Below are 25,305 nucleotides of genomic sequence, written 5' to 3' on the forward strand. Positions count from 1 at the left end.
TCAATGTACTGAGTCTATTGGCTAATATCTTGGACAAAATTTTTTGATCCACATTGATGAGGGAGATTGGCCTATATCCCCCAACCTCCTCTGGATCCTTGCCTTTCTTGGGTAGGACGGTGATTATTGCTTCGTTAAATGACTGAGGCAATTGTCCCTCCTCCAAGGCTTGGACAAACATTGTGAGCATATAGGGTGCCAATAAATTATGAAAGGTTTTATATACCTCACTAGGGATTCCGTCCGGTCCAGGGGATTTGCCTCCTTTAATAGACTTTATAGTGTCTTTTAATTCATCTAATGTTAAGTCTGCACCCAGTAGTTCTCTATCCTCTCGATCTAGCGTTGGTAGATTGCAGCTATTTAAAAAAGTCAGTATACTAGCAGAATCTTCATTTGTATTACTAGCGTACAGAGTTTCATAATACTGTTTAAAATGATCATTAATTCCTTTAGGAGATAATATAGGAGTCCCAGATTTTGATTTAATCCGATGAATTGTACGGTCACTTTCAAGCTTTCGTAGCTGTCTAGATAACAATTTATGTGGTTTATCGCCAAGCTCAAAGTACCTTTGATTCATAAACATTAAAGATCTTGAAAACTTTTCAGATGTTATCTTGTTGTATTGATATCTGAGAGCTAATATCCTCTTGCGCTTTTGCACATTTTTGCCAGGAACTCTAGAGCAAAGCCTCAAACAGCCTCCCTTTGACGGAGGCCGAAGGGTACATGGGCCCATCAGGCATACAGGGAAGACAGAGGAATGTCCATCTCATTCTGCTGGGTTCTGTGTTGGCTGGTTCGTTCTGTCATGGTCTCCAATTAAAAGAGAGTTAGAACCTAGACGCAGGCAGCAGACGGACACAAACAAAGTTTATTGAATACAAAAAACAAAACCCACAAGGGTGCAAACAACATAAGGCTAGATAACTAAAAACCGACTAGAAAGGAACAAACGATAACTAGACAGGAACTTGACTTTAAATACAACTAGACATACAGACTTGACTTGAAAGTAATACAAAACGAACCAGCACAGGACAGCAAACACAAGGGTATTAAATAAGGGAGCAAATCAAGAGGGTAACAGGTGACATGAATGAAACAATAATAAGTTGATTAACGAGGAGACAAGGGTGCGGGGTTAGGAGACAAGAAACAAGAAAGCCAGGATCATGCCACCAACTAAGTACTGAGTGCTGTACATGCTCATACTTTTCAAGTTCATACTTTTTATTTGGCCAAGATTTCTAAAAACTAAATCTATTATATATACTGTATACAGCAGTTAAGGAAGGGTCAGAACTCAGTGACCATATTTGGCCTTTTATACAGTAGTACACTTTTTGATAAATAACCTGATACGACATAGTGGTGATAATGTTTGCAATTAAAATAATGTGCTGTTTCTACTTTAACATAAAACAACAGGTACGTAATACAGGTAAATAAAGTGCCTTTTATGCAACTCATAAACATGAAACAGATATTAAGATAAAGATAGATTCCATACAGTAGCAGAATTATTTATTAATACTTACATGAACTTTCAAACACAAACAAAATGGCAACCAAATTGTAATCACAGTGTAAACTGATTTATTAAGGTTATTCTAAATGTAAATTAAATTTGTATTATTCCAAATTTAACAATTTACAATACAGTTATATGCTAGTATGAATAAAACAGACTTTAACTCTTGCTTCTGCCTCATGCCCTGCCCTATGATGTCACAGGCTATGTTAGCAACAATTCATCCAGAACAATTATGTCTATAAAAGTGCACACACTATATCAGGTCTACTGCAATTGGTAGCTGGATGAAAATTCTGTCTTTGGGATGCTTATCTTTCTGTACACACTGCTTTTCCATCACCTTCATGCAAAGGCGGAAAACACACTTTGTCGAATGATAGGAGATCCTAAATTCCCGCTGCTGTCTAAGGATGGAGACATAACTATTGGAGCACTTTTTTCTATTCACAGTAAAGAAATATTACCTTCATTTGAATTTACACAGAAAGCTCAGCTTATATCATGCTCCAGGTTTGTTATACTGAAAACATTTGAGAAAAATTAGAAGAGAGTACATGTATACAAAGTGGTGTGTTTTTTTTTCTTTCTTTTTTTTTAAAGAAACTGGTGGTACCCATTTATTCACCAGTAGTGTACATTTAACACTGGTGAATTTGCTGTGTACTTTGCTGTTATAACATGAATACATAAATAATCATTTAAAATATTTTACTAACTACCAAATAATCTCTAAGCTGAAAAAGCACAAATGCAAATATCCTGTTCTTTTACATATTTGTTATTTGATTGTTCATTAATTCATATTCAGCTTGTTGATTTAATGTTTCACAGTGTGAATCTAAGAGATTTTCGGATTGCACAGACTATGACCTTTGCAATTGAGGAGATTAACAGAAGTGAAACTTTACTTCCAAATGTTTCTATTGGCTATAGAATATATGACAGCTGTGGTGCAAGACTGTCTACTATGGGTGCAATTACAACGTTAATGAATGGTCAGCAGTTTGCAGCAGGAGACAGATGCAATGGACAGCATATACATGCTATTATAGGGGAAACAGAGTCTACCAACACAATGATTGTTTCCAGAACCACAGGACCTTTCAAAATACCAGTGGTAAGAGGTAATGACATCAACTATTTGATATAAATCCAAGACTGATGACTGTTTCATTTTTTCCTGTGCTTTGTGTTTCAGATAAGTCACTCATCCTCATGTGAATGTCTTGGCAACAGGAAAGATTTCCCCTCTTTCTTCAGGACTATTGGTAGTGATTATTACTACAGTGAAGCACTTGCACTCCTAGTCAAGCAGTTAGGCTGGTCTTGGATTGGAACTGTCAACAGTGACAATGATTATGGGAACTTTGGGATGGCAAAATTTTTAAAAACAGCCCAGGAAGAGGGGATTTGTGTAGAGTACTCTGTGAAATACTATCGAACAGAGCCTGAGAAACTCAAAAAAGCAGTAGAGGTTATAAAAAAGGGGACTGCAAAAGTTATTGTTGCATATATTTCATTTCTTGATATGGGATTACTGATTGAGCAGTTAAGCATTCAGAACATTACAGGCCTCCAAATAATTGGTTCAGAAGCTTGGATAACTGCAAAGGATTACATCAATCCAAACAGTTTCCGCGTACTGGGAGGTTCACTGGGGTTTGCAGTAAGAAAAATCAATATTGAAGGACTTGCAGATTTTGTTATAAAAGAATTTTGGCACACAGCTTTTCCATGCTCACGAAGAGTTGACAATTCATCTCAATATGCATTAAGTTGCAGCAAATATCAGCATCTACTTGTGCTGAAAAATTACAATGAAGATGTGCCTGACCAAAGATATGCAAGTAATGTCTACAAAGCAGTGTATGCTGTAGCTAATGCACTACACAGTCTACTGAAGTGCAAAGAACAAGAAGGTTGTGAAAAAGGTCTAACATTAAAACCACAGCAGGTAAAACAATTAATCGTAATAGAGACACATTAAATAATAATTTATTTCTATGTAAAGCACTTTGAATTACATCTGTGTAATGGTGCCATACACAAAAAACACTGATCCAGTAAATAAATGTGTTAAATATGTTAACTTGCCTAATAATAATGTTCTAATCTGTCTTTTCACTAGGTGGTTGAGGCTTTAAAAATAGTAAATTTCACGGTTAAGTTTGGAGATCGTGTGTGGTTTGACAGGTTTGGAGGTATAGTGCCCCTGTATGAAATTGTGAACTGGCAAAAAGATTTAAATGGTTCAGGACAGTTTAAACCAGTGGGTTACTATGATGCCTCACTGCCCCCTGACCAGCGCTTTGTACTTAACACTGAAAACATAATCTGGGCTGGAGGACAGCTGGAGGTAAATGTCAAAACCTGTAAATTTAAACTAGAAGAATGTAAAATGTAACACATACTAAGTAAGGTATTGCATTGTCTAATACTTAAATGATAATTTGGTTTATTATAGTTTACTATTATGCACATTTTCACCAAACGTCTGACCATAATTAATTTGAATAACCTGTTTTATTTGTTTAAACTGGGAGAAAAATCTCACCAGGTAAAAGCGTTCAACTTACGCTATACAAAAAAGGATTACTTTTAAGTGTACACTTTATAAACCTTCTTTTTTAAAATTCAGACAGAAACATGTAATTTCCACACACAAAACCAGAATTGATTTGACAGATGCTAATGCGCATTATTATAAACAAATACTGCATGATTTTGAGATTACAATTAACAGATAACAGTTCTGTCATGGCATGTCTCTCCAATATTTTTGTCTAAGTAATATTTTTATTTAGATTTCAGATCAAACAGCCCAAATAACAAAGGTTTAAAATAACGTATTTAAAAAAATAAAATCCAAATGACTGTTTACCTGAAGGTTAAATGACAGAATCTTTAACGCATTTTTTTCCTTTAGAAACCAAAGTCTGTGTGCAGTGAGAGTTGTCATCCAGGCACAAGGAAGGCTGCACAGAAAGGAAGACCTGTCTGCTGTTATGACTGTATTACATGTGCAGATGGAGAAATCAGTAATGAGACAGGTAAACGTCTGCTCATGTTAAAGTCCCAAACACAACAGTGTTTCCTTATACTGTATATAATGCAGTTTGTCATTAAGTAAGATTATAGACACATTCATTTCTAACTACAGTGATCACAACTTCCTTTCCAGATTCAAATAACTGCCAGCAGTGTCCAGGGGAATACTGGTCTAATACTGAGAACACTGAATGTGTGTTAAAGACTGTAGAGTTTCTGTCATTCACAGAAGTTATGGGTATAGTGTTAGTCTTTTTCTCTCTGTTTGGAGTAGGAATAACTTTACTGGTGGCCATCCTGTTTTACAGTAAGAAGGACACTCCCATAGTAAAAGCCAACAACTCAGAGCTGAGCTTCCTGTTGCTCTTCTCATTGACTTTGTGTTTTCTCTGTTCACTTACTTTCATTGGTCGCCCCACTGAGTGGTCCTGTATGTTGCGTCACACAGCGTTTGGGATCACTTTTGTCCTCTGTATCTCCTGTGTTCTGGGGAAAACAATAGTGGTGTTAATGGCATTCAAGGCCACACTTCCAGGAAGTAATGTTATGAAATGGTTTGGGCCTGCACAACAGAGACTCAGTGTTTTTGCCTTTACTCTTATACAAGTTCTTATCTGTGTGTTTTGGCTAACAATATCTCCTCCTTTTCCCTATAAAAATATGAAACATTATAAGGAGAAGATTATTCTTGAATGCAGTCTGGGTTCTACTGTTGGTTTTTGGGCTGTGTTGGGTTACATTGGCTTCCTAGCTGTCTTGTGTTTCATTCTGGCTTTTCTGGCTCGGACGCTGCCTGATAACTTTAATGAAGCTAAATTCATCACATTCAGTATTCTCATATTCTGTGCTGTATGGATCACATTTATCCCATCTTATGTCAGTTCTCCTGGAAAATTTACTGTAGCTGTGGAGATATTTGCTATTTTAGCATCAAGCTTTGGTTTACTATTCTGCATATTTGTACCTAAATGTTATGTCATCGTGTTTAAGCCTGAGAAAAATACTAAACAACATTTGTTGGGGAAAACACAAACAAAATCTTACTAAGAAATAAAATAACATGGAAATAGTGTGGTGGTTATTATATGTGCACACATACAATAAAAACAATAAACAGCATAGAGTAAGTCTATGTGTTGATTGTATTTCATTAACTAAAAGAGGTATACTAGTGTATAAGGAATCTGTAAGGAATACTGGTAATACTAGTACTATTTAATACAATGAATCATTCAACGAAACGTGTTACAAGTGTAACAGGGTGGTTGGTATGAGCTTGACGGACCCTGCCTAACAAGAATAAAACAACAAACAATGTAAAACAAATTCCACTTAGTGATGTAATTTAAAGCAGCAGTACATTATTAATAGATAAAAGTTATTGTGACAGGGTGAGAAGTCAAACTGAGGGACACACACACATTATTTAAAAAGGAAGACATATAACACATACAATCCTAAAAAAAACATATTTGGTGATGTTTTTAGATGCAAATGTTACCAAACATATATTTTGACACGACAGACGACATACATGTTTTGAAGAGCTTTGCATTCGTGCCTCCCCGGAAGAGAAGTCACCGCAAGCCACTGAATTAACTATAATAAACCAAAAACAGGGAAGATATAATTAACACAAAGGTGTATCTCTACAAATCTTAGTATAGTTTTTCAGCCGCATGCTCTGAAGATACCCCCACAATATGGAGCTGGTGTCATCTAGTGGTCAAAATTTTCATAAGAAAATCAGATCTATACCTCAGAAGTATTTGGGTCAATGACATACAAGGATTTTCATCAGGGCAATTCTAAAATACAAAAAATAATATCTGCTACACTTGCTTAAACATTAAGAATGTTGTGTATACATAAATTCATATTATAATATTAAATTAAGTTATTATAGGGATTTTCATCTAGATTGGCTGTAGACTTAAAAGAAAAATCATATGGTGCGACCATGATTCATCTTAAAATTAATTCATTTCCTTAACTTGTTTTTTTTTTGTTCTCAGTAATTTAAGTTTAGAAAAATCACCTGCATTTCTTTTGAGTTTTATAATCATCTCATATGTAAAATTTAAGAGTTGCTTTCAACAATGTAGGTTTCACATCACTGACCCATTTAAAAATGACAAAATGTACTTTCACACAAAAACAAGCTTGTAACTGATTAGATATAGGCCATCTAAACGTAAATTGAATTTTCATTATTCTCAGTATGACAATTTACAACCATTTCTTTATAAAGAAATCAGACTCTCACTCTTGCTTGCTCTGCCTCATGCCCTGCCCTGTGAGGTCATTGGCCATGTTAACAACAATTCATCCATAATAATTGTGTCTATAAAAGTGCAGGATCAGGTCTACTGCATTTTGTAGCTAAATTTAAACTCAATCTTTGGGATGCTTATCTTTCTGTACACACTGCTTTTCCATCACCTTCATTTAAAGGTGGAAAACACACTTTGCCGAATGATGGGAGACCCTAAATATCCGCTGCTGTCCAAGAATGGAGACATAATTATTGGAGGACTTTTTGCAATTCATAGCAGAGAAACTTTACCTTCATTTGAATTTAAACAAAAACCACAGCTTCTGTCATGTTCTAGGTTTGTTATATTGACAATTTTGAGAGGCAAGAGAGCAGATACTGTACCTATTACAACTGTTTTAAATGAAACTACCTTGCTGATATAATACACTGTCACATTTCAGACCTGAACTCAAAATCTCAAAATGTTCAAGTGAATGGTAACATAAAAATTGTTCAATTGGCACATCTGTTGATTATCATATGTGACAACATTATGTTCCTTAAATGTACTGTTTCATGTGCCAAATGAAAAATTTAGATGCAACTAAAAAAGTCACAAAAAAATCCTATAGCATAACATCTGGAATATATGAGGTCTGGATTGTGAACCATAAGAAAACGTTAAAAAGCATGAATGGGATCATCCTGTACTTTTTCACATTATGTATTTTTATTCATTAAGATGCTACTGTATATTTACCTTACTGGTTTAATGTTTCACAGTGTGAATCTAAGAGATTTTCGGATTGCACAGACTATGACTTTTGCCATTGAGGAGATTAATAGAAGTAAAACATTGCTCCCAAACATTTCGATTGGCTATAAAATCTACGATAGCTGTGGATCGAGACTGTCCTCTATGAGTGCAATTATTGCATTGATGAATGGCCCAGAGTTTGCAACAGAAGACAGCTGCTATGGACTGTCTCCTATACATGCTGTTATAGGGGAAACAGAGTCTGCCACCACAGTTATTCTGACCAGAACTACAGGACCTTTTAAAATTCCAGTGGTAAGAGACAACGAAAAAATATTTGAAACAATTAACACACGTACGACTGTTTTACTATTCTCTGAGCTTTCTTTTTCAGATTAGTTACTCTGCATCATGTGAGTGTCTCAGTAACAGGAAAAATTTTCCTGCTTTCTTCCGGACCATTGCTAGTGATTATCACCAGAGCAGAGCTCTTGCATACATAGTCAAACACTTTGGCTGGACTTGGGTTGGAGCTGTGAACAGTGACAATGATTATGGAAACAATGGAATGACCACATTTCTGAATACAGCGCAGGAGGAGGGGATTTGTGTAGAGTACTCTGTGAAATTTTACAGAACAGAGCCTGAAAAACTCCTAAAAGTGGTAAACATCATAAAACAAAGCACTGCAAAAGTCATCGTGGTATTTATTTCACTTATTGAGATGGGTTTGCTAACTGAGCAGCTAAGTATGCAGAACATTACAGGCCTCCAAATGATATCTGGGGAGGGATGGATAACTGCAAAGAGTTTAATCACACCAAACAACTTTCATGTGCTGGGAGGATCGCTGGGTTTTGCGTTTAAAAAAATAAATATTGAAGGTTTTTCAGAATACGTTATAAAAGCATTCTGGGACACAGCTTTTCCATGCTCAAGAGATGAAGCTGATTTAAATTGCAGCAGATATCAGGATTTACTTGTTCTAAAGAATTATAATGAAGATGTGCCTGAACAAAGATATACAAGCAAAGCTTACAAATCAGTGTATGCTGTGGCTAATGCACTACACAGTCTGCTGAAGTGCAAGGAAAAAGAAGGTTGTGAGAAAGGCTTGACAATACAACCGCAGCAGGTAAAAATATTAAAAGTAAAAAGGACAAACTATAGCCTACTCTTTAGACACAGACAGACTAAATATGTTACTTTACCTTACTGATAATGTTCCAATACTGTCTTTTCAATAGGTGGTTGAGGCTTTAAACATGGTAAATTTCACAGTAAAGTTTGGAGATCGTGTGTGGTTTGACAGCACTGGTGGTGCTGTGCCTCAGTATGAAGTTGTAAACTGGCAGTTGGACTCTGATGGGTCAATTCAGTTTAAAGCAGTGGGTTACTATGATGCCGCTCTGCCTTCTCACCAACGCTTTTTGCTTGACACTAAAAGCATAATCTGGGCTGGAGGACAACTAGAGGTAAATAGCAATAACCTGTTTAATTTCATTAAAATAAAAGAATGTAATGCAAAACAAAGTACGCAAAGTATTGTACATTGACCTACACAAAAAGTGCCCTTCACCAACTGCTCAATCTTACAGTTCAAATAAGAAAATTAGATTTCTAAACACAAAGCAACATCTGGTTTGAAAGAAGCTAATATGAGATCAATCTCTAAAAACAGTGATATTTTCTTTTCTCAGAGGCTAAATTTTGGGAATGACATCATGTCATCTGCAATATATTTACTGGGCAATGCAAAGTGACAAAGAAGATTAAACAAGCACACGAAAAAAAAAAATGGCAAATCTGTTTAGAGGAAAAACACAGTACTAAAGATTAACAATCAGTGAACCATTTTTTTATTTACAGTATAATTATTTAGTTTATATTATTGATTCAAATAATTTTTTGTTATTTTTGTTGCTCAAAGTACATTTGTATAAATAAATGCACTGTATAAATAAATATTTTATTTAAATGTGTAGATGCCAAGGTCTGTGTGCAGTGAGAGTTGTCCTCCAGGCACAAGGAAGGCCGCACAGAAAGGAAGACCTGTCTGCTGTTATGACTGTATTCCATGTGCAGATGGAGAAATCAGTAATGAGACAGGTAAACTTAGGAGAAAATCAAGCTTCCAAATACAATGTGTTAACTGCTCTATTTGTGTTTTCCTTCTGCTGTTTAAGATGCAGTTTGTTATCAAAGGAGTTCAGAAATAATGTATGTTTCTTTCTAACTAGTGGTTGGAACTTCCTTTCCAGATTCAAATAACTGCCAGCAGTGTCCAGGGGAATACTGGTCTAATACTGAGAACACTGAATGTGTGTTAAAGGCTGTAGAGTTTCTGTCATTCACAGAAGTTATGGGTATAGTGTTAGTCTTTTTCTCTCTGTTTGGAGTAGGAATAACTGTACTGGTGGCAATTCTGTTTTACAGTAAGAAGGACACTCCTATAGTAAAAGCCAACAACTCAGAGCTGAGCTTCCTGTTGCTCTTCTCATTGACTTTGTGTTTTCTTTGTTCACTTACTTTTATTGGTCGCCCCACTGAGTGGTCCTGTATGTTGCGTCACACAGCGTTTGGGATCACTTTTGTCCTCTGTATCTCCTGTGTTCTGGGGAAAACAATAGTGGTGTTGATGGCATTCAAGGCCACACTTCCAGGAAGTAATGTCATGAAATGGTTTGGGCCTGCACAACAGAGACTCAGTGTTTTTGCCTTTACTCTTATACAAGTTCTTATCTGTGTGCTTTGGCTAACAATATCTCCTCCTTTTCCCAATAAAAATATGAAACATTATAAAGAGAAGATCATTCTTGAATGCAGTTTGGGTTCTACTGTTGGTTTCTGGGCTGTGTTGGGTTATATTGGTCTACTGGCTGTCTTGTGCTTCATCCTGGCTTTTCTGGCTCGGACGCTGCCTGATAACTTCAATGAAGCTAAATTCATCACATTCAGTATGCTCATATTCTGTGCGGTATGGATCACATTTATTCCAGCTTATGTCAGCTCTCCTGGTAAATTTACTGTAGCTGTGGAGATTTTTGCCATTTTAGCTTCAAGCTTTGGTTTACTTCTCTGCATATTTTTACCTAAATGTTACATCATCCTGTTTAAGCCTGAACAAAATACAAAACAACATATGATGGGAAAAACACAAACTAAGTCCTACTGAAATGTACATTTTTAGTCCTACAATTAAATAAAATTGCTATATTAACATTGCAGTGGTTTATATTGTTTGTTTACAGGCAAAATAAGGGTAAGGAGCAAAAAACTGACAACTGTCAAGGTCAGAGTCAATAGAGCACATTTGAAAACAAGCCCATCCATTATCAGAAAAAGGAAAGAGAGTGCTCTTAAAGGAGTAGTCCACTCTATAGATGGGGCCCATTGACTTACCATAGTATTTTTTTTCCTACTATAAAAAGTCAATGGACCCCATCTTTAAAGTGGACTACTCCTTTAATCTCAGCTCCATACCCGAGCAGAAATTTTGCTGACTAATAAAATGCAAATTAATTTTATTATTAACTTTTTTGTGGATTTTATTGTTGTCTCTGTTTCAATAAACCTACCATTAAAAGTTTAGACTGATCTTTTCTTTGTAAGTGGGCAAATGTACAAAATCAGCAGAGGATCAAAAAAAGTTAAACTCAGTGACACAGCGCTCAGCTCCAATTAAAAATAATGTAGGTAATTGTCAAGATGAGGTAAGGCAAGACAAGGTGGTGGATCCAAATGCAGTGTTGATTTTATTAATACCCCCCCCCCCCCAAAAAAAAGTACACAGACCATGACTACTAACAGGAACACATGATTTGAAACAAACATTATCATGAAACATTAGCAACGATTGACAACCAGAAAAAGAACAAACAGGGTATTTAAACATTACAAGAACCAATCACAAAGCAGAGACAATAAATGAAACACAGTGTAAACAATGAGGGGTAATGAGTCCATGATGGGCTTATGGGGAATGTAGTGCATGATGGTATATGAATATCCAAGTAGGAGTGCCCTCTGGTGGAGCATGAGAGCACTGCAACTGACACGTTACATAGCCTCCCCTCCTAAGGAGCAGCTTTCAGATGCTCCTCTATGAACAGGAAGCCTAGGATGGAGGTGAAGTGGAGGTGGACCAGCAGGTGGGATGGTGGGCCAGCACGGAAAAGCAGGCCAGGCCCGTGTAGTGGCCAAGGACCAGGAAGCCCAGACAGGGCTGGCAGGAAGCCAGGTGCTGGAAACCATGGTGGTACTGGTGGATTCAGGAACCCAGGTGGAACTGGAGAACAGGACAGTACAGGAACCACTGAAGACAAAGGGCATACCTCAGACGCCACTGAACTAGAAACAACCGAATTAGTGAAGTGGCTTGGGGCGACCATCTTGTGAACTGGTTCAGGTGCGGCAGCCATCTTTGTGTGGGGGCGGCCATCTTGTGAAGTGGCTCGGACGTGCGGGAGGGCATCTTGTGAAGTGGCTCTGGCGTGGGGGCAGATATTTTGTGAACTGGTTCAGGTGTCGCAGCCATCTTTGTGTGGGGGCAGCCATCTTGTGAAGTGGCTCGGACGTGGGGGTGGACATCTTCGGAAGTGGCTCAGACGTGGGGGCAGATATCTTGTGAAGTTGCACGGGCGTGGGGGCAGCCATCTTGTGAACTGGTTCAGGGGGGCCGGTCATCTTGTGAAGTGGCGCAGGCGTGGGAGCGGCCATCTTGTGAAGTGGCTCGAGCGTGGGGCGGCCATCTTGTGTAGTGGCTCGGGAATGGAGCGGCCATCTTGTGAACTGGTTCGGGTGTGGCAGCCATCTTTGTGAAGTGGCTTGGGCATGGTGTGAACATCTTGTGAACTGGTTCAGGTGTGGCAGCCATCTTTGTGTGCGGGCGGCCACCTTGTGAAGTGGCTCGGGCGTGGGGACGGCCATCTTGTGAAGTGGCTTGGGTGTGGGGGCGGTCATCTTGTGAAGTGGCTCTGGGGTGAGGGCAGCTATCTTGTGAAGTGGCTCAGGTGTGGGGGCAGCCATCTTGTGAAGTGGCTCGGGCATGGGGGAGGCCATCTTGTGAAGTGGCTTGGGTGTGGCAGCCATCTTTGTGAAGTGGCTTGAGCAATGGGGAGACCATCTTGTGAAGTGGCTCGGGTGTGGGGCGGGCATCTTGTGAAGTGGCTCGGATGTGGGGGCGGCTATCTTGTGAAGTGGCTCGGGCGTGGGGGCGGCCATCTTGTGAAGTGGCTCAGGTGTGGCACCCATCTTGTGAAGTGGCTCTGGCGTGAGGGCAGCTATCTTGTGAAGTGGCTCAGGTGTGGGGGCAGCCATCTTGTGAAGTGGCTCGGGAATGGGGGAGGCCATATTGTGAAGTGGCTTGGGTGTGGCAGCCATCTTTGTGAAGTGGCTTGAGCAATGGGGCGACCATCTTGTGAAGTGGCTCGGGTGTGGGGCGGGCATCTTGTGAAGTGGCTCGGATGTGGGGGCGGCTATCTTGTGAAGTGGCTCGGGAATGGGGGAGGCCATCTTGTGAAGTGGCTTGGGTGTGGCAGCCATCTTTGTGAAGTGGCTTGAGCAATGGGGAGACCATCTTGTGAAGTGGCTCGGGTGTGGGGCGGCCATCTTGTGAAGTGGCTCGGATGTGGGGGCGGCTATCTTGTGAAGTGGCTCGGGCGTGGGGGCGGCCATCTTGTGAAGTGGCTCAGGTGTGGCACCCATCTTGTGAAGTGGCTCTGGCGTGAGGGCAGCTATCTTGTGAAGTGGCTCAGGTGTGGGGGCAGCCATCTTGTGAAGTGGCTCGGGAATGGGGGAGGCCATCTTGTGAAGTGGCTTGGGTGTGGCAGCCATCTTTGTGAAGTGGCTTGAGCAATGGGGCGACCATCTTGTGAAGTGGCTCGGGTGTGGGGCGGGCATCTTGTGAAGTGGCTCGGATGTGGGGGCGGCTATCTTGTGAAGTGGCTCGTGCGTGGGGGCGGCCATCTTGTGAAGTGGCTCAGGTGTGGCACCCATCTTTGTGTGGGGGGAGCCATCTTGTTAAATGGCTCGGGTGTGGGGGTGGCCATCTTGTGAACTGGTTCAGGGGGGCGGCCATCTTGTGAAGTGGCTCAAGTGTGGGGGGGCGACCATCTTGGAAAGTGGCTCAAGTGTGGGGCGGCCATCTTTGGAAGTGGCTCGGGCATGGGGGCGGTCATCTTGTGAAGTGGCTCTGGCGTGGGGGCGGCCATCTTGTGAAGTGGCTCAGGTGTGGGGGCAGCCATCTTGTGAAGTGGCTCGGGCGTGGGGGCGGCCATCTTGTGAAGTGGCTCGAGCGTGGGGGCGGCCATCTTGAGAAGTGGCTCGAGCGTGGGGGCGGCCATCTTGTGAAGTGGCTCAGGTGTGGCACCCATCTTGTGAAGTGGCTCTGGCGTGAGGGCAGCTATCTTGTGAAGTGGCTCAGGTGTGGGGGCAGCCATCTTGTGAAGTGGCTCTGGAATGGGGGAGGCCATCTTGTGAAGTGGCTTGGGTGTGGCAGCCATCTTTGTGAAGTGGCTTGAGCAATGGGGCGACCATCTTGTGAAGTGGCTCGGGTGTGGGGCGGGCATCTTGTGAAGTGGCTCGGATGTGGGGGCGGCTATCTTGTGAAGTGGCTCGGGAATGGGGGAGGCCATCTTGTGAAGTGGCTTGGGTGTGGCAGCCATTTTTGTGAAGTGGCTTGAGCAATGGGGAGACCATCTTGTGAAGTGGCTCGGGTGTGGGGCGGCCATCTTGTGAAGTGGCTCGGATGTGGGGGCGGCTATCTTGTGAATTGGCTCGGGCGTGGGGGCGGCCATCTTGTGAAGTGGCTCAGGTGTGGCACCCATCTTGTGAAGTGGCTCTGGCGTGAGGGCAGCTATCTTGTGAAGTGGCTCAGGTGTGGGGGCAGCCATCTTGTGAAGTGGCTCGGGAATGGGGGAGGCCATCTTGTGAAGTGGCTTGGGTGTGGCAGCCATCTTTGTGAAGTGGCTTGAGCAATGGGGCGACCATCTTGTGAAGTGGCTCGGGTGTGGGGCGGGCATCTTGTGAAGTGGCTCGGATGTGGGGGCGGCTATCTTGTGAAGTGGCTCGTGCGTGGGGGCGGCCATCTTGTGAAGTGGCTCAGGTGTGGCACCCATCTTTGTGTGGGGGGAGCCATCTTGTTAAATGGCTCGGGTGTGGGGGTGGCCATCTTGTGAACTGGTTCAGGGGGGCGGCCATCTTGTGAAGTGGCTCAAGTGTGGGGGGGCGACCATCTTGGAAAGTGGCTCAAGTGTGGGGCGGCCATCTTTGGAAGTGGCTCAGGCATGGGGGCGGTCATCTTGTGAAGTGGCTCTGGCGTGGGGGCGGCCATCTTGTGAAGTGGCTCAGGTGTGGGGGCAGCCATCTTGTGAAGTGGCTCGGGCGTGGGGGCGGCCATCTTGTGAAGTGGCTCGAGCGTGGGGGCGGCCATCTTGTGAAGTGGCTCGAGCGTGGGGGCGGCCATCTTGTGAAGTGGCTCGGGCATGGGGCGGCCATCTTGTGAAGTGGTTCGGGTGTGGCAGCCATCTATGTGAAGTGGCTTGGGCATGGGGTGAACATCTTGTGAACTGGTTCAGGTGTGGCAGCCATCTTTGTGTGCGGGCAGCCATCTTGTAAAGTGGCTCGGGCATGGGGGTGGCCATCTTGTGAAGTGGCTCGGGTGTGAGGGCGTCCATCTTGTGAACATGTTCAGGTGTGGCAGCCATCTTTGAAACAGGTGCAGGCGTGAGTCTCGAGCTAGCCACCATAAGCGTGGTGCACACAGGCATACTTGACTGGTCTGGCTTTCCGGCAAACAGAGCCTGTTGCCTACTGCCCCCCCCCAAATCTTTTTTTAGTGAGACGTGCTCCTCTACCTCACCCACAGTAAAGGAAGACCCGGCCAGCAACAGAGCATTATTCAGAAATTTAACAAATAACCCTCGAGGACCATAACAGGTGAGGCGAGTTTTGAGCCCTCGACAGACCAATTACCTTGACGTAGCTCTAATAAGGCAACTGCTGGGTCCATTGTGGTCAGTCGTTCTGCCACGATGAGGCAAGGCAAGACAAGGTGGTGGATCCAAATGCAGTGTTGAGTTTATTAATTAATACAAAATAGTACACGGAACAGGAACAGGAAGACAACAAAAATTACCATGAAACCTTAGCAACAACTGACAACCAGGAAATGAACAGACAGGGTATTTAAACATAACAAGAACCAATCACAAAGCAGACACAATGAATGAGACACAGGTGCAAACAATGAGGGGTAATGAGTACATGAATAGGGTTATAGGAAATGTAGTGCTTATTGGTATAAGAATGTCCGGGGGGGGGGGGGGGGGGCTCTGGTGGAGCATGAGAGCACTCCAACTGACAGATTACAGTAATCCAGTTGCCTGAGTTAGGGAATGAGACACATTGCATTGTCACATCTCAGTTATGCTTGCACAGGCTTATTTAAAACTACAGAATAAAACATTGAATGCAGGCACCCTTTTAAAAGCTCTGCAATGCACACTGCTAGATTTGTTGTCCCTTTAGGTCCCCTTTAATGATATTGTTTACAAAGCCATATGATTTTGGCTCTTACATTTAAGTGACAGGAACATTAATGCAGAACTGTGACACAATGCAGCCTGAAAAAAAAAATGCAAACTGGCACATGACCTGCCCTATAAGGCCATTGGCTATAATCATTCATACATATAAGCAATGTCTATAAATGGGCAACTTTTGTATGAAGTCAGATGTGTTTGCCAACGAAAGCTGAGCTCAATGTTGGAGATGCTTATCTTTCTTTGCACACTTCTTATATATTACCGACATGCAAAGGCAGAAAACAATGCCTGTCAGTTGATAGAGGACCCCAAAAACCCACTGCTGTCCAAGGATGGGGACATAACTATTGGGGGTCTTTTTGCAATCAGAAGTATAGAAATATTACCTTCATTTGAGTATAGACAAAAACCTAAACCTCTGGCATGCTCCAGGTATGTGACTTTTAATATTTTACAGTAAACAATATATTTAAATTAACCATTTCTTCTTATATTTGCAGCTTATAAATACATTGATTAAAGAAAAATATGGAAGCAAAAATTTAAATGTCCACGTACATAGCCTGCTGATTTATTTAATTTTTATTGTGCCTCTTTGTTTAATGTTTTCACAGTGTGAATCTAAGAGATTTACGGATGGCTCAAATCATGATCTTTGCAATTGAGGAGATTAATAGGAGTGAAACTTTACTCCCAAACATTTCGATTGGCTTTAGAATCTACGATAGCTGTGGATCAAGACTGTCTGCTATGAGTGCAACTATGGCAGTGATGAATGGTCAGGAGTTTGCAGCAGGGCATAGATGCAATGGACAGACTCCTATACATGCTGTTATAGGGGAAACAGAGTCCTCTGCCACAGTGATTTTGTCAAGAACTACAGGACCTTTTAAAATTCCAGTGGTAAGAAGCAAAAACAGTACTGTTTGACACAATAAAAAGAAACATGACAGCTCCAGTAATTTCTATGCTTTCCTTTTCAGATAAGTCACTCAGCCACATGTGAGTGTCTCAGTGACAGGAAAGATTTCCCCTCATTCTTCAGGACTATTGCTAGTGATTATCACCAGAGCAGAGCTCTTGCATACATAGTCAAACACTTTGGCTGGACTTGGGTTGGAGCTGTGAACAGTGACAATGATTATGGAAACAATGGAATGGCCACATTTCTGAATACAGCGCAAGAGGAGGGAATTTGTGTAGAGTACTCTGTGAAATTTTACAGAACAGAGTCTGAAAAACTCCTAAAAGTGGTAAACATCATAAAACAAAGCACTGCAAAAGTGATTGTTGCATTTCTTTCACGTGTTGAGATGGTCTATCTACTTGAGCAGCTAAGTATTCAGAACATTACAGGCCTCCAAATGATTGGTGTAGAGGCATGGATAACAGCAAAGAGTTTGCTTACACCGAAGAGTTTTCATGTGCTGGGAGGATCACTGGGGTTTGCAGTGAGAAAGATTGATATTGATGGGTTTTCAGATTATGTTATAAAAGCATTTTGGGACACAGCTTTTCAATGCTCAGAGGGAGATGGGAATTCTTCTCACAATGAAGTAAATTGCAGCAGATACCAAGATTTACTTGTGCTAAAAAATTATAATGAAGATGTGCCTGAGCAAAGATATTCAAGTAATGTCTATAAAGCAGTGTATGCTGTGGCTCATGCATTACACAGTCTGCTAAAGTGCAAAGAACAAGAAGGTTGTGAGAAAGACCTGACAATACAACCACAGCAGGTAAAAATATATGACAGAGTAAGAGCAAGAGATTAATGCTACAGTATACTTGTTGGGCAACTTGTTAAAATTAATTGGAAAAAATGTCCAATGTTTAACTAGGTGGTTGAAGCTCTGAAAAAAGTAAATTTCACTGTAAAGTTTGGCGATCGTGTGTGGTTTGACAGCACTGGTGCTGCAGTAGCCCAGTATGAAGTTGTGAACTGGCAGCAGGACTCAGATGGATCAATTCAGTTTAAAGCTGTGGGTTACTATGATGCCTCACTGCCCCCTGACCAGCGCTTTGTACTTAACCCTGAAAACATAATCTGGGCTGGAGGACAGCTGAAGGTAAATATCAACAACCTTTTTTGTTAAAAAAAAAATATTAAAACCTCACTTCAAGAATATAAGCATTAGATGTTTAAAGCAAACAAACAAAATTATATTTCAAATGATCTATGCTGAGCAGACAGAGTGTTCAATATGTAAAAATCATTTTCAAATCATGGCCTTGTTTTCATGAAACCTTTCTAATTGATCATTTAAATAATCAACGTACTGTCAACAATTTTACCATATCATCTATTTATTACTAAATTATAGCCATAATGTTATTTTCCATGTAGAAGCCAAATTCTGTGTGCAGCGAGAGTTGTCCACCAGGCACTAGGAAGGCTGCACAAAAAGGAAGACCTGTCTGCTGTTATGACTGTATTACATGTGCAGATGGAGAAATCAGTAATGAGACAGGTAAACTTCAGACAATCTTAAAAATCCAAAGAAAAATGGCTTGCTGCTCTTTCTGTGTTCTCCTTTTACTGTTTAGGATGCAGTTTCTTTTCAAAGGAGTTCATAAATAAAATACTTTCCCCTTTTGTCTCTAACTATAGTGAACTTCCTTTCCAGATTCAAATAACTGCCAGCAGTGTCCAGGGGAATACTGGTCTAATACTGAGAACACTGAATGTGTGTTAAAGACTGTAGAGTTTCTGTCATTCACAGAAGTTATGGGTATAGTGTTAGTCTTTTTCTCTCTGTTTGGAGTAGGAATAACTGTACTGGTGGCCATCCTGTTTTACAGTAAGAAGGACACTCCCATAGTAAAAGCCAACAACTCAGAGTTGAGCTTTCTGTTGCTCTTCTCATTGACTTTGTGTTTTCTCTGTTCACTTACTTTTATTGGTCGCCCCACTGAGTGGTCCTGTATGTTGCGTCACACAGCGTTTGGGATCACTTTTGTCCTCTGTATCTCCTGTGTTCTAGGGAAAACAATAGTGGTGTTAATGGCATTCAAGGCCACACTTCCAGGAAGTAATGTCATGAAATGGTTTGGGCCTGCACAACAGAGACTCAGTGTTTTTGCCTTTACACTCATACAAGTTCTTATCTGTGTGCTTTGGCTAACAATATCTCCTCCCTTCCCATATAAAAATATGAAATATTATAAAGAGAAGATCATTCTTGAATGCAGTCTGGGCTCTACTTTTGGTTTCTCTTGTGTTTTGGGTTATATTGGCCTACTTGCTCTCTTGTGCTTCATTTTGGCCTTTCTGGCTCGAACGCTGCCTGATAACTTCAATGAAGCTAAATTCATCACATTCAGTATGCTCATATTCTGTGCTGTATGGATCACATTTATCCCATCTTATGTCAGTTCACCTGGTAAATTTACTGTAGCTGTGGAGATTTTTGCTATTTTAGCTTCAAGCTTTGGCTTACTATTTTGCATATTTGTACCGAAATGTTACATCATCCTGTTTAAGCCTGAACAAAATACAAAACAACATATGATGGGAAAAACACAAACTAAATCCTACTGAGAAATGAAATAAAATGGCTATATTAACATTGCAGTGCTTTATATTGTTTGTTCACAGGCAAAAAAAAAAAAAAAAGGGAAAGGAGCAAAAAAACTGACAGGGGTCAAGGTCATGGTCAATGTATTTATAAAGCACATTTGAAAACCACTGCATGTACTGTATGTGCTGTAAATATACCAGACAAATACGACAGATAATAAAAAAAAGAGAATATTAAGATTCACATTTAGAGTTATATTAAATAATATCCTGGTTCTTCCTTTTTCCTCATTGAAATGGCAATGAAAATTGCCCAATTTTTTAAAGCCTATTCATTATCAGAGAAAGAAAAGAAAGAGAGTGGTCTTAGGGGGCGTGCACACCAAAGTTTTTACGCCCGTGGCCGGCGCATGTTTTCAATTGTTTCCAATGGAAGAGCGGCATTTTTTAGAACAGCAAGCAGCTGGCAGATTTTTTCTGCACTAAAAGCCGGCGCTCAGTGGTTTTTCCGCACTCAGCGCTGAGCGTCGAGAGTTGAAAGAGAATCGACTTTGGGTGAAAAGCTCCACTTGTCAATGTCAGTTTTCACATGGCTGTCCAATCACAGTGAAATAGGGGCGGGACAAGTATCACAACAACCAATCGGCTCACAGCTCAAGTATCACAGCTACCAAAGCAAAAGCTACTGAAGAAAACTGGCGCTCAGCTGAAAAAACAGCTGGCATTCGGCGTCCTTAGGCGTTTTCAGCCGCGTAAAAAAGCTTTAGTGTGTCCTGCCCCTTAATCTCAGCTCCAAACCTAAGCAGAAATCTTGCTGATTGATAGGTGATCAAATACTTATTTTACTCATTAAAATGCAAAACAATTTATAACTTTTCTGAAATGCATTTTTCTGGATTTTATTGTTGTAATTCTGTCTCTCGATGTTTAAATAAATCTACCAATAAAATTATAGACTTTTCATTTCTTTGTCAGTTGGCAAATGTACAAAATCAAAAAAATTGCCTCACTGTATAGTGTAAACTCAATGACACAGTGTTTAGCTCCACTGAAAAAGAATTAATCCAATTCCCTGAGTTAGGAAACGAGACACGTAACATTCTCACATCTCAGTCATGCTTGCACAGGCTTCTTTCAAACTAAAGAATAAAACATTGAATGCAGGCACCCTTTAAAGGGCTCTGTGGTGCACAATGCTAGATTAAATGACCTTTAAAATGTTTAAAATACATTTTATAATTAGATAAAGTCAGTTTGTTGCAATATTTACAAGCTTTTTGCTCCTTTACTGCTATCACGTTGACCAAAAACCTACGTTACAAAACAATGCAATGAAAAGTGAAGGTGTTTTTCCATGTCTATCAGCGTTGTTTACCTAACCAGCACCTTTCAAAGAGGGTGAGGCCCAGCAGCTCATCTGCATTTAAAGGTACACACACAAAAACAGCATGTTTTTCACTCACATTTTAATTTACTGAAATAAATTATCTAAAGGGTATTCTGAGCTGAAATTTGACACGCACATTCTGGGCACATCTGAAAAATTCTAAAAATGGGCAAAATAAGTCCCCTTTAATGATATTGTTTACAAAGCCATACAAATTTGGCTCTTAAATTAAAGTGACAGGAACATAAATGCGGAACTGTGACACAATGCAACCTGAAAAAAATATTGCAATCTGGCACATGTCCTGCCCTATGAGGCCATTGGCTATAATCATTCATACATATAAGCAATGTCTTTAAATGGGCAACTTTTGTATCAAGTCAGATGTCTTTGGCAACCAAAGCTGAGCTCAATATTGGAGATGCTTATCTTTCTTTGCACACTTCTTATATATTACCGACACACAAAGGCAGAAAACAATGCCTGTCAATTTATTGAGGACCCCAAAAACCCGCTGTTGTCCAAGGAAGGGGACATAACTATTGGGGGGCTTTTTGCTATCAGAAGTATAGAAATATTACCTTCATTTGAGTATAGACAAAAACCTCAGCCTCTGGCATGCTCCAGGTATGTGACTTTAAAATGATTTGACATACATTACATTAAACAATGTATTTAAATCAATTATTTCTTCATATATTTTGCAGCTTATAAATACATTGATTTAAGAAAAATGTGTAAGAGAAAAATTGAATAGGCTTTCCACCTACATAACCTGTTAATTTATTCAGTTTTTATTGTGCCTCCTTTTTTTATGTTTTCACAGTGTGAATCTAATAGAATTGCGGATGGCTCAAATCATGATCTTTGCAATTGAGGAGATTAACAGAAGTGAAACTTTACTCCCAAACATTTCGATTGGCTTTAGAATCTACGATAGCTGTGGATCAAGACTGTCGTCTATGAGTGCAACTATGGCAGTGATGAATGGTCAGGAGTTTGCAGCAGGGCATAGATGCAATGGACAGACTCCTATACATGCTGTTATAGGGGAAACAGAGTCCTCTGCCACAGTGATTTTGTCAAGAACCACAGGACCTTTTAAAATTCCAGTGGTAAGAAGCAAAAACAGTACTGTTTGACACAATTAACAAATACATGACTGTTTCACTAATTTATATTTCACTAATTTAATTTAATTTCCTTTTCAGATAAGTCCTTCAGCCACATGTGATTGCCTGAGTAACAGGGAAGATTTCCCCTCTTTCTTCAGGACTATTGCTAGTGATTATCACCAGAGCAGAGCTCTTGCATACATAGTCAAACACTTTGGCTGGACTTGGGTTGGAGCTGTGAACAGTGACAATGATTATGGAAACAATGGAATGGCCACATTTCTGAATACAGCGCAGGAGGAGGGGATTTGTGTCGAGTACTCTGTGAAATTTTACAGAACAGAGCCTGACAAACTCCTAAAAGTGGTAAAAATCATAAAACAAAGCACTGCAAAAGTCATTGTTGCATTTCTTTCACGTGTTGAGATGGTCTATCTACTTGAGCAGCTAAGTATTCAGAACATTACAGGCCTCCAAATGATTGGCGTGGAGGCATGGATAACAGCAAAGAGTTTGCTTACACCAAAGAACTTTCGTGTGCTGAGAGGATCACTGGGGTTTGCAGTGAGAAAACTCGATATTGATGGGTTTTCAGATTATGTTATAAAAGCATTTTGGGACACAGCTTTTCAATGCTCAGAGGGAGATGGGAATTCTTCTCACAATGAAGTAAATTGCAGCAGATACCAAGATTTACTTGTGCTAAAAAATTACAATGAAGATGTGCCTGAGCAAAGATATTCAAGTAATGTCTATAAAGCAGTGTATGCTGTGGCTCATGCATTACACAGTCTGCTAAAGTGCAAAGAACAAGAAGGTTGTGAGAAAGACCTGACAATACAACCACAGCAGGTAAAAAATATATGACAGAGGAAGAGCAAGAGATTAATGCTATACTTGTTGGGCAACTTGTTAGAATTAATTGGAGAAAATGTCCTTGGTTTAACTAGGTAGTTGAAGCTCTGAAAAAAGTAAATTTCACTGTAAAGTTTGGCGATCGTGTGTGGTTTGACAGCACTGGTGCTGCGGTAGCCCTGTATGAAGTTGTGAACTGGCAGCAGGACTCTGATGGATCAATCCAGTTTAAAGCAGTGGGTTACTATGATGCCTCACTGCCCCCTGACCAGCGCTTTGTACTTAACACTGAAAAAATAATCTGGGCTGGAGGACAGCTGAAGGTAAATGCCAACAACCTTGTTTGTTAAAAAAAAATTAAAACCTCACTTCAAGAATATTAGCATTAGATGTTTAAAGCAAACAAACAAAATTATATTTCAAATGATCTATGCTGAGCAGACAGAGTGTTCAAAATGTATAAAAACATTTTCAAATCATGGCCTTGTTTTCATAAAACATTTCTAATTGATCCTTTAAATAATCAACGTACTGTCAACAATTTTACCATCATATCTATTTTTGACTAAATTATAGCCATAATGTTATTTTCCATGTAGATGCCAAAGTCTGTATGCAGTGAGAGTTGTCCTCCAGGCACTAGGAAGGCCGTACAGAAAGGAAGACCTGTCTGCTGTTATGACTGTATTACATGTGCAGATGGAGAAATCAGTAATGAGACAGGTAAACTTCAGACCATTGCAAAAATCCAGAGAAAAATGGCTTGCTGCTCTTTCTGTGTCCTCCTTTTACTGTTAAGGATGCAGTTTCTTTTCAAAGGAGTTCATAAATGAAACCCTTTATCTTTTATCTCTAACTATAGTGAACTTCCTTTCCAGATTCAAATAACTGCCAGCAGTGTCCAGGGGAATACTGGTCTAATACTGAGAACACTGAATGTGTGTTAAAGACTGTAGAGTTTCTGTCATTCACAGAAGTTATGGGTATAGTGTTAGTCTTTTTCTCTCTGTTTGGAGTAGGAATAACTGTACTGGTGGCCATCCTGTTTTACAGTAAGAAGGACACTCCTATAGTAAAAGCCAACAACTCAGAGCTGAGCTTCCTGTTGCTCTTCTCATTGATTCTGTGTTTTCTCTGTTCACTTACTTTCATTGGTCGCCCCACTGAGTGGTCCTGTATGTTGCGTCACACCGCATTTGGGATCACCTTTGTCCTCTGTATCTCCTGTGTTCTAGGGAAAACAATAGTGGTGTTAATGGCATTCAAGGCCACACTTCCAGGAAGTAATGTCATGAAATGGTTTGGGCCTGCACAACAGAGACTCAGTGTTTTTGCCTTTACACTGATACAAGTTCTTATCTGTGTTCTTTGGCTAACAATATCTCCTCCTTTTCCCTATAAAAATATGAAATATTATAAGGAGAAGATCATTCTTGAATGCAGTCTGGGCTCTACTGTTGGTTTCTCTTCTGTGTTGGGTTATATTGGCCTACTGGCTCTCTTGTGCTTCATTTTGGCTTTTCTGGCTCGGACGCTGCCTGATAACTTCAATGAAGCTAAATTCATCACATTCAGTATGCTCATATTCTGTGCTGTATGGATCACATTTATCCCAGCTTATGTCAGTTCACCTGGAAAATTTACTGTAGCTGTGGAGATTTTTGCCATTTTAGCTTCAAGCTTTGGTTTACTATTCTGCATATTTGTAACAAAATGTTACATCATCCTGTTTAAGCCTGAACAAAATACAAAACAACATATGATGGGAAAAACACAAACTAAGTCCTACTGAGAAATGAAATATGGCTATATTAACATTGCAGTGGTTTATATTGTTTGTTCACAGGCAAAAAAAAAAAGGAAAGGAGCAAAAAACTGACAGTGGTCAAGGTCATGAATGTATTCTCAAAGGGCATTTCATAACAATCAGTTCATGCACTGCATGCATGTGCTGTAAATATACCAGACAAATAGGACAGACAATAAAAGAAAAAGAGAATATTAAGATTCACATTTAGAGTTATTAAATAATATCCTGGTTCTTCCTTCTTTCTCTTTGAAATGGCAATAAAAATAATTTTTTTTAAAGCCCATTCATTATCTGAAAAAGGAAAGAGAATGCTCTTAATCTCAGCTCCATACCTAAGCAGAAATCTTGCTGATTGATTGATGATCAAATACTTATTTTACTCATTAAAATGCAAATCAACTTATAATAACTTTTCTGAAAAGCATTTTTCTGGATTATATTGTTGTAATTCTGTCTATTGGTGTTTAAAT

At 40.2% G+C, this 25,305-nt stretch overlaps 4 protein-coding genes across 4 annotated transcripts; all 4 read left to right on the forward strand.

Moving 5' to 3' along the window:
- The first annotated feature begins 1,844 nt into the window (after nucleotides 1-1,844).
- Nucleotides 1,845-5,635, forward strand: LOC135769425 (extracellular calcium-sensing receptor-like). Its single transcript, XM_065278737.2, has 6 exons — nucleotides 1,845-2,050; nucleotides 2,372-2,657; nucleotides 2,739-3,494; nucleotides 3,669-3,896; nucleotides 4,467-4,590; nucleotides 4,722-5,635. Exons 1-6 carry the CDS (start codon nucleotides 1,845-1,847, stop codon nucleotides 5,633-5,635), a joined length of 2,514 nt encoding a protein of 837 aa, XP_065134809.2.
- Nucleotides 5,636-6,994: 1,359 nt separating this feature from the next.
- LOC135769349 (extracellular calcium-sensing receptor-like) lies at nucleotides 6,995-10,777 on the forward strand. Its single transcript, XM_065278682.2, has 6 exons — nucleotides 6,995-7,200; nucleotides 7,629-7,917; nucleotides 7,997-8,737; nucleotides 8,850-9,077; nucleotides 9,588-9,711; nucleotides 9,864-10,777. The coding sequence occupies exons 1-6, from the start codon at nucleotides 6,995-6,997 to the stop codon at nucleotides 10,775-10,777; spliced, it is 2,502 nt and encodes an 833-aa protein (XP_065134754.2).
- Nucleotides 10,778-16,374: 5,597 nt separating this feature from the next.
- LOC135769347 (extracellular calcium-sensing receptor-like) lies at nucleotides 16,375-19,689 on the forward strand. Its single transcript, XM_065278681.2, has 6 exons — nucleotides 16,375-16,580; nucleotides 16,763-17,051; nucleotides 17,132-17,887; nucleotides 17,990-18,217; nucleotides 18,496-18,619; nucleotides 18,776-19,689. The coding sequence occupies exons 1-6, from the start codon at nucleotides 16,375-16,377 to the stop codon at nucleotides 19,687-19,689; spliced, it is 2,517 nt and encodes an 838-aa protein (XP_065134753.2).
- Nucleotides 19,690-21,476: 1,787 nt separating this feature from the next.
- LOC135769346 (extracellular calcium-sensing receptor-like) lies at nucleotides 21,477-24,817 on the forward strand. The gene is made up of 6 exons (XM_065278680.2): nucleotides 21,477-21,682; nucleotides 21,882-22,170; nucleotides 22,267-23,022; nucleotides 23,121-23,348; nucleotides 23,625-23,748; nucleotides 23,904-24,817. The coding sequence occupies exons 1-6, from the start codon at nucleotides 21,477-21,479 to the stop codon at nucleotides 24,815-24,817; spliced, it is 2,517 nt and encodes an 838-aa protein (XP_065134752.2).
- Nucleotides 24,818-25,305: the final 488 nt, after the last annotated feature.

Source organism: Paramisgurnus dabryanus, chromosome 9 (genome assembly GCF_030506205.2).
Source record: "Paramisgurnus dabryanus chromosome 9, PD_genome_1.1, whole genome shotgun sequence".
Classification (NCBI taxonomy): domain Eukaryota; kingdom Metazoa; phylum Chordata; class Actinopteri; order Cypriniformes; family Cobitidae; genus Paramisgurnus; species Paramisgurnus dabryanus.

Excerpts from the sequence above, each read along its gene's own strand:
- LOC135769425 (XM_065278737.2), top strand. The coding sequence starts at position 1,845 with ATGCTTATCTTTCTGTACACACTGCTTTTCCATCACCTTCATGCAAAG. Across the intron at positions 2,051-2,371 it reads CAGCTTATATCATGCTCCAG|TGTGAATCTAAGAGATTTTC; the intron begins GTTTGTTATACT and ends AATGTTTCACAG. Across the intron at positions 3,495-3,668 it reads TAACATTAAAACCACAGCAG|GTGGTTGAGGCTTTAAAAAT; the intron begins GTAAAACAATTA and ends TCTTTTCACTAG.
- LOC135769349 (XM_065278682.2), top strand. The coding sequence starts at position 6,995 with ATGCTTATCTTTCTGTACACACTGCTTTTCCATCACCTTCATTTAAAG. Across the intron at positions 7,201-7,628 it reads CAGCTTCTGTCATGTTCTAG|TGTGAATCTAAGAGATTTTC; the intron begins GTTTGTTATATT and ends AATGTTTCACAG. Across the intron at positions 7,918-7,996 it reads GACCTTTTAAAATTCCAGTG|ATTAGTTACTCTGCATCATG; the intron begins GTAAGAGACAAC and ends TTTCTTTTTCAG.
- LOC135769347 (XM_065278681.2), top strand. The coding sequence starts at position 16,375 with ATGCTTATCTTTCTTTGCACACTTCTTATATATTACCGACATGCAAAG. Across the intron at positions 17,052-17,131 it reads GACCTTTTAAAATTCCAGTG|ATAAGTCACTCAGCCACATG; the intron begins GTAAGAAGCAAA and ends TTTCCTTTTCAG. Across the intron at positions 17,888-17,989 it reads TGACAATACAACCACAGCAG|GTGGTTGAAGCTCTGAAAAA; the intron begins GTAAAAATATAT and ends ATGTTTAACTAG.
- LOC135769346 (XM_065278680.2), top strand. The coding sequence starts at position 21,477 with ATGCTTATCTTTCTTTGCACACTTCTTATATATTACCGACACACAAAG. Across the intron at positions 22,171-22,266 it reads GACCTTTTAAAATTCCAGTG|ATAAGTCCTTCAGCCACATG; the intron begins GTAAGAAGCAAA and ends TTTCCTTTTCAG. Across the intron at positions 23,023-23,120 it reads TGACAATACAACCACAGCAG|GTAGTTGAAGCTCTGAAAAA; the intron begins GTAAAAAATATA and ends TGGTTTAACTAG.